Consider the following 13907-nt stretch of genomic DNA (forward strand, 5'->3'; position numbering starts at 1 on the left):
TTGCTGGATGAAAGGTTGCAGTACACTATAAAACTGGAATCAGAATCAGACAAAATGAAGACTTTACTAAACTACCTGAAAACTAGCAAACAGATGCTGAGATGACATTTGTGCTGACATGGTCACAAGATATTATGTGGCCAGCAGAAATGTAGAGGACACACATGCTATCTGACCCCGGGGATAGCTCTGCCTCCCAACTTCCGAGCGCACACAGGGAACTGCAGAGTCCTTTCTTTTTCTCTCACTCTCTTATCTTCTCTGCTCTTCCTTTTCTCCAAAGCAGAAGCTTAAGGAATCCCAAAGATCTAGATGCCATTATTTCCTCATCACTTGTTAGTTATGTGAGCTTGAAGAAGTTATTAACCTGAGTCTCACCTTCTTTACCTGCAAAAAGGGAGATAAAAAAACTTCTTTGGTGCGGTTGGCAGGAATGAAAACATTAACCCCACTGGCAGAGCCTTGCAAAGCATATCATAGCACCGGGCTTCACACTAACATGAACTAGTAGTGGTTCTCACCTGAGCTGCGCAGTGGAACAAACTGGGGACTTTCAAAAATACTGAAGCCAGGAAAACATCCCCAGAGAGTCTGATATAATTGGCTGGGGATGCTGAAGCCTCAAAAATGTTTAAAGCTCTCTCCAGGTGAATGCAGCCAGGGTGAGAACTACCGCTCTCTGCGGCTTCTTTTACTTCAGCCACACAGCTACCCACGGGTTTAGTACAATTATCCGTCCTCTCCTCATTTTTACAAACAAAGAAATTGAGGTTTAGAAAGGTAAGTTCGCTCAAAGGTACAAAACTATTAAAGGGCAAAGCTGAGAGTTGAATTCACCAAGTCTGACTCCAGAGACCTTGCCCATCATCTGCACGCTGCTGTGCTACCATCCCACCTACTGAATGTGAAGAACGTTCTTCCAGCATGGCTTTGAGCATGCAGAAGATACTCTATCCAAAATTGGTAGCCAGTTTGTTCTTTGCTTTTTAGCTCTCCTCTTCTCCATTCTCTGCTTTTCACAATCCACAGCCTGACGTATTGCTTGCGGTTCATTAGGAGTGAGGGATGGATACAATTTAGAAGCAGAGTCAAGAAGGATCTAGGAAATACTATTCATTTTCCTTCTCCTCCCCTCCCTAAAACCAGGCTGTGAACATACACTTGCCTCCTGTTTAAAATCTTTTGAGATAACTATTACAGATATTATATTGGAAATATCAGAAACCCAAAAGAAGTTTTTCTACCATCCCTTCTCAAGTTTGTCAGTTTCCTTTGCCTACTTCGACTTCCAGGTCTTGTCCATGAGCATATATGGTTTTTACAATTACAAAATCATAATTACATATTCAGATTTGTCTATTCACATTATGCCATGCATATCTTTCCAGACTGTTTTATAAGCCAATTAAGCCGCCTAGTACGGCTCTGCCAATAATTAAGATAATTTACTATATAACTGGGCCTAAGACATTTTCATTAGAAGTTTTCCTCTTACCGGAAAAAAAAGTTTAGCCTTATTACTCTGAAAACTGATACAAAAATGTGTAACTATGTAAAAGTCACAGGACATCTGCTTTCCATTATTTGCTGTGCACTGAGAGCCCACATACGTCATCACCTGCCATGCCCAGCACCAAAGTAAGAGCTCAAAAAAATGCATGACGCGTGAACAAATTACACTTTTCTTGGCCGAACAGTACATTTGTAAAATCAGAATTCTTAGGAGACTCTGAAGTTAAGCCTGAGAACTGAGCAGGCTGAACAAGAGCAAAGTGGGCAGGAAAGCAGCCGGAAACCCCATGGTAAAGGCCAGTTACGTTAGCCAGGAGGAAACATGTGGTTTCCTGAATTGTACCCATGCAAGGCCATCAACCTTTGACGCATGATGTATATAAACACTATCAAGGATCACAGCTCTCCCTTCAGTCACTCTTTGGAGTTGTTTCTAAAAAGTTGCTTACATTTGTGGACTCCTCTTTCCCTGTGCACTAATCTTGGAAGGGGTACAGAGGTGAGGGCAGCTGTAACAGAACAACAAGTCTGCAAAGAATTGGAGTAGGTGTGCTTCAGAGAACCCCCCTGGACAACGTCCTTAGGGGAGGTTTCTTAAGCTAGAGTCCATTGGGCATCCTCTGGGCACCACAGTGGGATTTTAGGAAACTGGTAACACACTATAATTAGTGTAAATTGTGAGTGTGTGTGCTTGTGTGTGTGTGTGTGTCTATTTGTCTGGAAAGGAGACTTGAGATGTCATCAGATTTGTGTCTTGGTTTTAGACCCTGCTCCTTCTTCCACTTCATCAACTCAAGTGGTGCTCCTCTAAACCCTTCATTCTTCATTAAGGGCTGGAGGTGGGGATGACTGGGAGAAGGTAGAAGACAAGGGAACTCACCCTGTGGAAGGCCTTTTATTAACTGAATCAACAGACGTGAAAGGATTTGAAAGTGCCTAGCATGTATAAAGGTCTATAAATGTTAATTATTATTATTGTTGATATTATTACTCTTTGCCAAACACATTGGGTTTTTGCAACTTCACAGCAACCCTAGGAGGTCAGCATAAATCCCATATCCTATTTGCAAGGAGATTTACTTAGAGAGATTGAGTAAACTAACCCAGGGTCACAGCTATCCAATTCCAGAACTATCCAATTCCAAAGCTTGGACTCTTCATCTCGATCCCATGGCCTGAATTTCTGGCCAAGCTTTCAGTCTGGAGGCAGCTTCTCTGGCTTTTACATCGAAAGCTCAAGAGCCTTGCTCTCTCCCCCTGAGTCTATCCATCAAAACAATCACTGAGCCTAAGAAGGAGCTTCTTGAAGCCAAGCATAATCTACTTGCTTGTGTAATATGGTCTCGGTAATCCCACTCAAATTCCGCACTCAACACCAGTTGCTCTCCCAGCTTACCAAGGGTTAAAGAAAGAAATCACACTTATCGGCATGAACTGCCTTGTCTCTATGATGCAGGGAAGTCAAAAGCCAGAAGGGAACAAATGTTTTCTAGTAGTCACAAAACAGAGTGAGAAAGCTCTAAATCAAGTCTGTTGTTTTCTGGTTTCAAAATCCATGCTAAAAAATACAGTTAAATTTCAGCTAAAACAGACTTCCAAAAACAGGTGAGAATCCTGACAATTGCATTGTACCTAGTACTTGCTAGGTGTCTGCACTTTACAAATGTTATCCCTAAGCCCCAGAAGAGCCAAGCAGGCTGGCTAGAGATTCTCTCTCCAGAAGTTAAGCAAGTCCCTCAGGGTCACAAAAGCAGTGAGGGGCAGGCAGAATCAGGACTTGAACCCAGGTCTGTATGATAACAGCATTAGTGCTCTTAACCATACTCCTCCCACTGTCTATACACAACCATTGTGATTCATGGTACCCAGGGCCAGCATCTCTTCTTGGTTTTTCCTGGAGCCACTTCCCCGAAATCTAGCCAATCTCTCCAGAGGAGAAGGCATGAAAGCAAGACCGATGGACTCCATGAATACAAGATCCCGGTTCCAGGTCCGCTTCTGCCACTTACTGGCTCTGTCACCTTGGGCAAAGAGGGCTTAACCACGCAAGGTCTCACTTTCCTTCCCTATACAACAAAGATCATTGTTCAGCTTGCACGGACCTGGAAGACGATGCACGCCAAGGCTTAAGTATTATACACATGTGGGTTACCTTTACCCCTCCTTACCCCACTAATTCAAAAACTGGTGGTTTTTCTCAGCCTCCCCTCCTCGCGTCTCCCAGGGCTCCGCCACGACCTCCTCCTCACGCCCTCTCCTCCCTAGCGGCTGTGGCTTAATCTCCCCTCCACTTCAGCAGTTCTCTTGCCTTGTAGGAAGGGCCGGCCTCGGGTGCTCAGTCTCTGGCTATGTTTCTTTCTTTCCGACTCTGGGCACGAGGGCTTGTCTCTTCTCGGACCGGCGCGTCAGCGCGGAGATCTTTGCGCTGCCGCTGCGGGCTCCGCAAAGCCAGCTTGGGGTGCGCACGCGGCCGCGCGGCCCGCCCCGAGAGGCGGGGTGTGACCCAGAGTTTAGATAGGAGGCGCCTGCCGTGCGGAACAGCCCCGCGCCCGTGGAGCTGCCTCTCGTCCGAAGTCCCGCGCGGAGCCGCGGGGGTTCCCACACGCAGACGCCGGAGCCCTGGCCCTCTCTCAGCCCGGCTCCTGCCCGCTGCGCCGCCCACCATGCGGCCGCCGCTCTACCGCTGCCACAACAGCACTTCGGTGGAGAAGGGCAACTCGGCGACGATGGGCGGGGTGCTCTTCAGCGCGGGCCTCCTGGGCAACCTGCTGGCCCTGGGGCTGCTGGCGCGCTCGGGGCTGGGGTCGTGCCCGCCGCGCCCGCCGCCTTCGGTCTTCTACGTGCTAGTGTGCTGCCTGACGGTCACAGACTTGCTGGGCAAATCCCTCGTGAGCCCCTTCGTGCTCGCCGCCTACGCGCAAAACCGGAGCCTGTGGGGACTGGCGCCCGCGTCGGGCAGCTCGCTGTGCCAAGCCTTCGCCTTCTTCATGTCCTTCTTTGGGCTCGCCTCGACGCTGCAGCTCCTGGCCATGGCCCTGGAGTGCTGGCTGTCCTTGGGGCACCCCTTTTTCTACCGACGGCACATCACCCTGCGCCGCGGCGCGCTCGTGGCTCCGGTCGTGGGCGCCTTCTGCCTGGCTTTCTGCGCGCTGCCCTTCGCGGGCTTCGGGAAGTTCGTGCAGTACTGTCCTGGCACCTGGTGCTTCATCCAGATGGTGCACGAGGAGCGCTCAATGTCGGTGCTGGGCTACTCCGTGCTCTACGCCAGCCTCATGGCGCTGCTGGTCCTCGCCATCGTGCTGTGCAACTTGAGCGCCATGCGCAACCTCTACGCGATGCACCGGCGGCTGCGGCGGCGCCCGCGCTCCGGCACTCGGGACCGCGTGGAGCCGGGCGCCGACGAGAAGGAGGCGGCCGCGCAGCCCCTGGAGGAGCTGGACCACCTGCTGCTGCTGGCGCTCATGACCGTGCTCTTCACTCTGTGCTCCCTGCCTTTAATAGTGAGTCCGTTCGCGCCGCGGCTGCGGGGGCAGTGGAGGGCGGCCGGCCGCGGGTGCGGGAGGAAGGGTGGAGCGTGGTGGGCGCCGCGCAGCAGGAGCTGCGTGCGCCCTGGGCCGGGAAGGTTTGTTGTGGCGCTCCCGAGATCTCGTTCCCTCCACAGCCCCGAGGACATGGAACCGCATTTGTCGAGCCCGAACAGGGAAGGGAAAGACCGAGTCTGATGGTGTCTTCCTAGTCCCACGAAACCTCTCCGGTTAGCAGTACCCCCCTCCTCTCTTCTTTCCTCTGGGAAGCTCTCGGGGTTATTTTTCGCCTCAGAATTTTGAGGAGCAGAATTTGGTTCCTCCTTGGCAGGACGCGTCCTTTCCTTCCCGGTGGCTAGGTAGTCTTCTTTCTTAGACCCGCCCATGCTTTTAATGGCTCGTGATATGGGCTAATGCACCTGGGAGTTTTTCCCCAGGTGTTGGCGTGTAAAGAGAATAAGGGAAGGTGTAATCATGCCAGAGTGATTTGCACAGGTGAGAGACTAAAGATAGAGTTTTTTTGAAAACTCCTACGGAAACTTTGAGGAGTGGCGGCTGCTGGGAGCTGCCGCCGCGGGGGATGGTGGCGATAGAGGCGGAGAGGCTGTTTGGACAGGCAGGTGTTGTAGGTACGTACGGTTTAGCCAGTGGTGTCGTTCTGATAACCTGCTTTGACAGGTCTTGTGTCTGTCTAGGCAAGCGAGGTGACATGAAAGTCATTATCTCGGGTTTCAGTTTACTAACGGGGGTGGTGGTGGAGATTGAATTACGAGTCGTTCTGAAGGCATTTCATTTCCTCCTGGGGTCCAGGCCAAGACTTCTGGCAGCGGCAGATGCTGAGGAGACTTTTTGAGTGTTGCTCCTCTCCCCAAGCCCCAGCGTACTTGTTCAACACGAACAGCATTTAAATAAATTCATTGCCAATTCAGTGCCTTTGAACGCTGAGACTTCTGTGAATAGGACTGTTAAGTTTCTTATGGCAATGTAGCAATTTTGGATGTTACTTTCAAGATTGGATAAAGGTGGAATACATTGTGATTTTCCTAAAACGAAGGACTTAATGTGTGGGAAAAGAGTTGTCTGTGGCATCATCATGCAGGGTTAAGATCAGAATTCCCCAAAATGAATAAATAAATCTATATCTATATGAATAGAGAAGATACAGGGATAGATATTTAGCAGTGGTTCTCAAACTTTAGCCTGCTGGGAATCACCAAAGGGCTTTTAAAAACACAGATGGCTGGGCCCACCCCCCCCACCCCAGTTTCTGATGCAGATGTTTTGGAAGAATTCTTATTCTTAACAGGTTCCCAGGTGAGGTGAAACCTGCTGGCCCAGGGATCCCATCTGGAGAACCACACTTCAAAGCAGGAGCTGGCAAACCACAGCCCACAATCCAAATCCGTCCTGCTGCTGTTTTTGTACAGTGGGTGGAATTAAGAGTTGCTTTTGCAAATGAACCGATTTTGCCATCAGTGTGATGAGAGTGCATAGGAATTCTAAACTCCAATTAACTCAAATTCTATTCCAAGAAAAAAAAAGGCTTTGATTTTTCTCCATGGTAGACATGAATTATCCCCCCAAAAGTACTTGATTATTATTACATTTTAAATTTCATCAATGAAAGTTGTGGAAATGTGTTTTCTCTCTTGCTATAAAAGTACCTACCAAATACTCACCCTTTGCCTCTTATTCTATAAAACTTAAAATATTTACTCCTGGGCTCCTTACAGAGAATGTTTCAAGACCTCTGCTCAAAACTCATAGCCTTATTTATCTATGCTGTGAAAAAGCAGACAGTAGCCAAATGCATACATATTATGTCCTCAGTTTGAATGTCGTAGTAATAATAATGCAGACAAGAACATAACAGAGCATAATACGAGAGCATTGCATTTGGACATGTCTCTCAGGGGACTTGAATAAATAACTAATAGGGGATTGTGAGGATGGAAGGAAATAATGGGTTTGAAAATGATTTTATAAAAAACTGTAACATTCCAAAGATATGCAATGGAGACAGCTTTCTTCACAGGAACTATAACTTTCTAGGAGGGATAAGGGCTTTAGCATAAAGCATGGGTTTGAATTAGTCTTCATCACTTACCAGCTGTGACAGTGGCTTATTTATCTTTTCTAACGTCAGTTTTTGGATCCGTTACAAGGATAACCATACTTGCCCTATAAAATAGTTATGAAGATTTGAAGTAATATATAGAGAGAGCACCTAACCAGGTGCCTGGCCTCAAAAATTAGTACTATTATTACTAGTTATGATTTCCATTTGTTATTATTACCTGCTGGACATAGAAAATTAACCACGAAATATGATCTCCTCAGGAAATAGCATTATTTTCTTTTTAAAAAAATTTTTAATTTAAATTCCAGTTAGTAAACATAGAGTGTAGTATTAGTTTCCGGTGTACAATATAGTGATCCAAAACTTCCATTCATCACCCAATGCACATTATTTTCTAATGCAGTGATTTTCTAACATTTTTTTGGTTTAAGGACCCCTTTTCACTCTTAAAAATTATTAAGGATGCAAAGAACTTTTAGTTTTGTAGATCATTATCAGTTTTTATCATATTAGAAATTTAAAATAAACATTTTAAATATTATTGCAAAACAAGTTAACGAAACGTACTTCTTGTGTTTTTGCATAGGTGTAAGGAAAACTTTGGGCTTTCACAATGATTAAATGAATGATAATAAAATTATAGAGATTATTACAGGTAAAACAGAAGAAAGCATGTTAAGAGTGCAGAAGTACTGAGAATAGTCTCTGAAAATGTACATATGTGAATACCCAAAATCAACTACCTTAGAAAGGCATAGAAAACACAAGAATACACAGTATGTATTCCATTAGCCATGGGAGTGATGATGTCATTACGCATCAGGTATCCTTGGTAAAACTTCCTGTACACCTGTGAGTGAAAAAGGTAAATAATTTCTGTTTTATGAAAATAGTTTTGACTCTGAAGACACGCTGACAGAGTTTTGGAAACCCCCACACTTTGAAAATCACTCTTCTAAGGAATGGATCTAGTAATTGGGGAAAATAAGGCTATATATGAAGGGAGAAAAGAACCTTAAAGAGAAACCTTGCTCATAGCATGACTATTTTATTTTATTAAGCCAATGAAAAGTGTATTGGGGTTTGATTTTTTAAATGAATTTCGCTATAATGCTGCATTAGAGCAAAATACTTATCCGAATTGAATTTTCAAATTTCCAACTTGAAAACCTCAGGAAGAAAATACAGAGAATATGGGATGAGCTGTAGAAGCCGTTTGCAGCACATTCTCTAATGCATATAACATATTTTCATCAAAATTAATTTTACCTTAGAAACTCTACAATGCATTGGAGGTTGGTAGGGGAGCAGGGACAGATGAGAGAGGGATCTAATGATAGATTAGACATAATAGTTTGAGAGGTTTACAAGCCAGGTAAAGATAAGTATGAGCTTGTGTAATTGCATACATCAGAATCATGGAGTCAGGAACGTGATGGAGGACATCCTGCATGAAGCCATTGAGATAACTCATGTATGTCTTTCATTCTGGTGGGCAAAAAGAAGGAAGGTGACTGAGGTATGTAAGGGATGGTGGGCAAGACATGGGCCCAGGGAAAAGGGTAGAAAGTGGATTTAAAGAATGAGGTCTAGGATGTTGTGATGGATGAACTCGGCGGAAGGGGCATTAGAATCCAGAGAGCTCTCCTCAGCAGGGGTATCCAGCTACGTGAATCTCCAGCAAATTGGCAACAGCAACATTTTTTTCATGGACTCCTAAATCCAATAGAGGGAGCTCTGCTCACACCAATTCCCTGTGTAAATTGAACTACTTTAAACATGCAGTACATATATTCTGAGGTTATTCATTAATCTAGCCATCTTTTTTTTTTAAAGATTTTATTTATTTATTTGACAGAGATAGAGACAGCCAGCGAGAGAGGGAACACAAGCAGGGGGAGTGGGAGAGGAAGAAGCAGGCTCCCAGCGGAGGAGCCTGATGTGGGGCTCGATCCCATAACGCCGGGATCACGCCCTGAGCCTAAGGCAGACACTTAACCGCTGTGCCACCCAGGCGCCCCTAATCTAGCCATCTTTTATAGGAGCATTTATAAAGTGTGTTCTAGAGAATAGTATTGAACAACAGAGATATTTTGAAAGTCTAAATTGTGTTCAAATTGATACCTTTTTCAGAATTAATAGACTATGTACTTTGATCACTGTCATGAATGAATTAATTTCTGTCACATTTTTAGTAAACTCTAAAAATAAAAATTAAAAAGCCAGGGGTAGAACAACACATTTCTAATATAAATCAAGTGACTTGAAAATACAAATAACCTAATTATATGCAATAGAATTGGCATGGATAAATACTGCATAGAAATAAAATGGTTTTAGTTATGTAGATGTAATTCATTACTCAGATCCCAACTAATCAAGTATTCTGAAATAGTTGGAATTATATTTCACCGTACTCCACTTTCAAGAGGAAGGAACAAGTGTAAAAACAAACTTACTTAAAGTATTTGCTTTTTAAATCAACTTAAGTGTATAGCCTATCGTCAACCATTGATCAAATTCAGCATGTAGCTGGTCCTACAACATTTAAGACACCGTACTTCGTTGTGGGGATATAAAATAAGAAAAATATCACATCTGCCCATGTAAGCTGAAATACTGGGTGAGGGATGGAGTGATTGGGGCCATAAGGGAGTTTAGAGGAGAAAAGGAGTCACTAGTAATTGAAAAAATAATAATAGCAAACTTTTGAGTTCTTATTATGTGCTAGGACCTGTCGTCAAGGTCTTACTCATACCATCTTATTCAGACGTACTAACAGTCACAGAGGGAAGGTAGAATTATCCCCATTGTGTAGATGAGGAAATGGAGTAACTTGCCCGACTACACACAGCCGGTGAGAGGATTTCATCCAACCGCATGGTCAGACTCTAAAGCGAATGGGCTGAGCCACTACCTCAGAGAGGTTTCCTGAAGGGCGTAGTATTTGAGACAGACCTTGAACGGAGCTAGGATTTTGGCAGTAAAATCCCAGAGATCTGAAAGTAAATGTTCAGTTTCCACATCTGTGAAATGGAGATAACAATCATCCTTACTTCACAGGATTTTTGTGAGAGTGAAAAGAAGTTTTTAAAATAAAATGCTTAGCACAGTGCCTGGATATAGTGAGCCCTACTTGGGCACTAGCCGGTAGCAGTAGTAGTAGTAATCGATGATGATGGGAGAGGGTATTCAGGTATGAGCAGATCTTCTTTTTTTTAAAGATTTTATTTGAGAGAGAGAGTGAGCACAAGCAGGGGGAGGGACAGAGGGAAAGGGAAAGAGACAAGCAGACTCCCTGCTGATGTGGAGCCCGACTCGGGGTTCAATCCCAGGACCCTGAGATCATGACCTGCCCTGAAGTCAGATGCTTAACTGCTGAGACCCAGGTGCCCCATAAGTATATCTTCCAAGTGTGATAGATGGGAATGTCTGAGCCTGCTGAAATGCTCTATAAAAAAGAGAGCAAAAGGTAAGGAAACAATTATGGGAAAACACATCTCATATTCCTTGATTGCCCCAGATAGGTCTGGTCTGGGCAGTTATTCATATCCCCTTCCACAGATGTTGAGTTTACATATTTTCTGTCCCATTAGAGTCCATTTTGTCCCATTATGGATTTAAAATCTCAGTGGGCATGGGGAAAGGAATGGCTGGCCTCCAACAGAGTGGGAGGCAACTATAATACTAGCTGAAGTGTTGTCCATTAGGCTTAATGGTGGGAAAAGCCATGGGAGAGGGCAGTTTGCAGGGTTCCAAGGAGCCCTGACACCTCAGGGAAGATCAAGACAATAGAGGCAGTCAGGCACAAGTAAGCAGGCTAAAATCTCAGTGGGCATGGGGAAAGGAATGGCTGGCCTCCCACAGAGTGGGAGGCAACTATAATACTAGCTGAAGTGTTGTCCATTAGGCTTAATGGTGGGAAAAGCCATGGGAGAGGGCAGTTTGCAGGGTTCCAAGGAGCCCTGACACCTCAGGGAAGATCAAGACAATAGAGGCAGTCAGGCACAAGTAAGTAGGCTTATATTTCTGTGTGTGTGTGTGTGTGTGTCTGTGTGTCTGTGTGTCTGTGTGTGTGTCTGTGTTCTAGTCTGGAAAGAGGGTGTCAACCACAGAAAGGTAACCATCTATTCTAAGAATAAGAATTCACATGAGTTAAACAAGTCTCCTCCAATCTTCTCACTGGAGTATTTCCTGTCTCCGCACATTGATTAAAAGTTTCTGTATCATTGTTGTCTCCATACACGTGATATTTCACAAGTAAGGCTTATTTCTGAGCTAATAAGAGGACAGGAACTAGTCAGAAGACAGAAAGAAAGAAAGGAAGGAGGGAGAACTGAAGAAAAGAGAACCTCTGTGTTTATGGGAGTGTGCTGACCCTGTTTTGTAAAAGATTCAGGGGACTGGATTTGCCCCACCTCAGTTCCTCCCCTGCGTGGTGGGACCTGGAGACTCCAGCCCTGCAGCCTCACAGCAGTCAGAACAGCCTCCAGGGATGGAGACCCGGGCTCCCAGGAGTACGTCCCTTCCACTGCTTTCAGCTCAGCCCTCCACCTGCTGTGGCCTTTACGGCTTATACATTTACAAAAAATGAATCTTCCATGCTGAGTTGCCATGTTCATAAAAAATTAATGTTTCGAAAGTAAGGTAAGTGCATTTATTTCTGCCATCAACCTTTCAATATCATAATGGGATGTTTTTCTTTATAACAGTATCGTGCTTACTATGGAGCATTTAAAACCGTCCATGAGAAAGATGGAACCTCTGAAGAAATGGAAGACCTCCGAGCCTTGCGTTTTCTGTCTGTAATTTCCATTGTGGACCCTTGGATTTTCATAATTTTCAGAACACCAGTATTTCGGATGTTTTTTCACAAGATTTTCATAAGGCCTCTTATGTACAGAAATTGTCCCAACAATTCCTGTCGAACTAACATGGAGTCCAGTCTGTGACACTGTGTTACCACCCAGTCTCTGGTAAGCTGAGGAATATGTTACATTTTCTGTCAAAGAACCATGTTAAAAAAAACAAACAGAAAAAAACCCTTACAATTTGAAAGTTATCTCCTGTAACAAAACATTTAATGTATTTTCAAAACTATTTGATAACATCTTTAACAACGTGCGGTCATTCTGTATTCATGAGCCAGCTCAGTTCGAGTTGTTAAGAGCAACTACAATTTCACATATTGTAACCAATGTTAAAAGTCTTAAAGCGATGATATTAATTGTTCCAATGTTTGTGCTTAGTGTCCCTAATTTTTGAGAGAGGACTAGAGACCCCTGGGTCTTTATTCAAAGCCAACAGAAACACCATGGTTTACAATTATGTGACGTGTGTTCTTAAAATTTCTTACCCTACCCATTTCTAGTGAAACCTGATTTGTTGATTCTATATCATAATACCCTGGATTATAGAGGCTCCACAGAGAAGCGAGGTGGGGAATAGAGCCACCTGATTTGTTGATTCTATATCATAATACCCTGGATTATAGAAGCTCCACAGAGAAGCGAGGTGGGGAATAGAACCAGGTCAGGGTTTGGAGAGACCTTCCCCAGCCACCCTCTGGAAGCTCATGTGGGGAGGCGATCGCAGGGTGTGATTATGGCCCATAACCCAGGGAAGAAAAAATACCTTTTATCTTTTGGAGTCTAGTTTCTTGGGAGTGGTTACAAAATGTTTCAGTTTTTGGAAACTTCATTTTATAGGTTTATCTTATTGATGGATTCTTTGCAGGAAGGATTTATGCTTCTTTGAAAAACAGGGATGTATGACTCACCAGAGAGTCACGTTTACTGCGTTGGGCTGTGTGAAGCAGCAGGGCATTCAGCACAGAGCAAAGCCCACCCGGGACTCAGTCAACCTCAACTGAGAATAGTAGCAACAACCTTAACATCTGCCTATTAACAGCCAGATTCTGCTCTTTGTGGAACCGTAAGATCACGTTGAGGTTCCTGAGAGCTGTGCTTTCAAAACTGGAGTGGGATGTGGCTCAGATGGAACACAACTGAGCACTTTAATTGTACATTTAAATGTTTACAAAGGTTAGCAACACTACGGCCGAAAGGGAGAAGTGGGGAAAGTGCAGCTGCAGCTAATAAACCAAACAAGGAACTCTAAGCCCAGTTTGTAGGCAGGAATTTCCCCTTTGGTACTTTTACATGGGGGATGTTAAAGAGGTTTTAGCCCCTCTGGGGTCCCTTTGTACCCCAACACGCTCAGACTCCGAGCTGGAGAGCTGGCTACATCTGAACAGTCCCAGGACCCCCATTCAACCATCCCCCAGCTTAGCAGCAACCCCCCTTTTTCACCTCTGGTTTGTATTAATACAGAGATGTATTAACTTGGATATATATGTGTATTTTGTGTGTGCGTGGTATAGCAAAACTGTGAAACGGCCAAATCAGGAATATACAAGCTGTAATTTTAGGGTATCACATGACAAAAAATGTGTTTGTTTTCAAGTTTAACTTTCACTGGTGTATTTAATGTTGAAATACAATATGTGTTCTGTTGTCAGAGGAAGTGCCTCTTTTTTGTGTGTTTTCCATTTGGAAGGTAAGCTATGATAACTGTCAAGCTATCAGATGAATCAATAAAAATAATTTTATAGTATCTTGCAGAGGAAGTTTCTTTAAATGAAAGAAAAGCGTTTGGCTTTCTTTTTTGAATAAACACTTGACAATAGTATTTCTCTAGCAGCTTAATAGTGTGAATTTTTATATGCTCTTCTATTCGCATTTATATTACTCTAAACAAGTTTGTGTAGCTTTATCCAAGGGACTTAGTGA

The 13907-nt window shown here is 44.2% G+C and overlaps 1 protein-coding gene across 1 annotated transcript; it reads left to right on the plus strand.

Moving 5' to 3' along the window:
- The first annotated feature begins 3825 nt into the window (after positions 1-3825).
- On the plus strand, positions 3826-12081 carry PTGDR (prostaglandin D2 receptor). The gene is made up of 2 exons (XM_040641832.1): positions 3826-5012; positions 11829-12081. Exons 1-2 carry the CDS (start codon positions 3861-3863, stop codon positions 12066-12068), a joined length of 1392 nt encoding a protein of 463 aa, XP_040497766.1. The 5' UTR covers positions 3826-3860; the 3' UTR covers positions 12069-12081.
- The last annotated feature ends 1826 nt before the right edge of the window (positions 12082-13907 follow it).

Source organism: Ursus maritimus, unplaced genomic scaffold, assembly GCF_017311325.1.
Source record: "Ursus maritimus isolate PB19 unplaced genomic scaffold, ASM1731132v1 scaffold_25, whole genome shotgun sequence".
In the NCBI taxonomy this organism is placed as follows: Eukaryota; Metazoa; Chordata; class Mammalia; order Carnivora; family Ursidae; genus Ursus; species Ursus maritimus.

What these genes read in the sequence shown, in the direction of transcription:
- PTGDR (XM_040641832.1), top strand. Translation starts at nt 3,861, where the DNA reads ATGTTTCTTTCTTTCCGACTCTGGGCACGAGGGCTTGTCTCTTCTCGG. An exon ending in TGTGCTCCCTGCCTTTAATA is followed by an intron (nt 5,013 to 11,828) that starts GTGAGTCCGTTC and finishes TCTTTATAACAG; the next exon opens with TATCGTGCTTACTATGGAGC.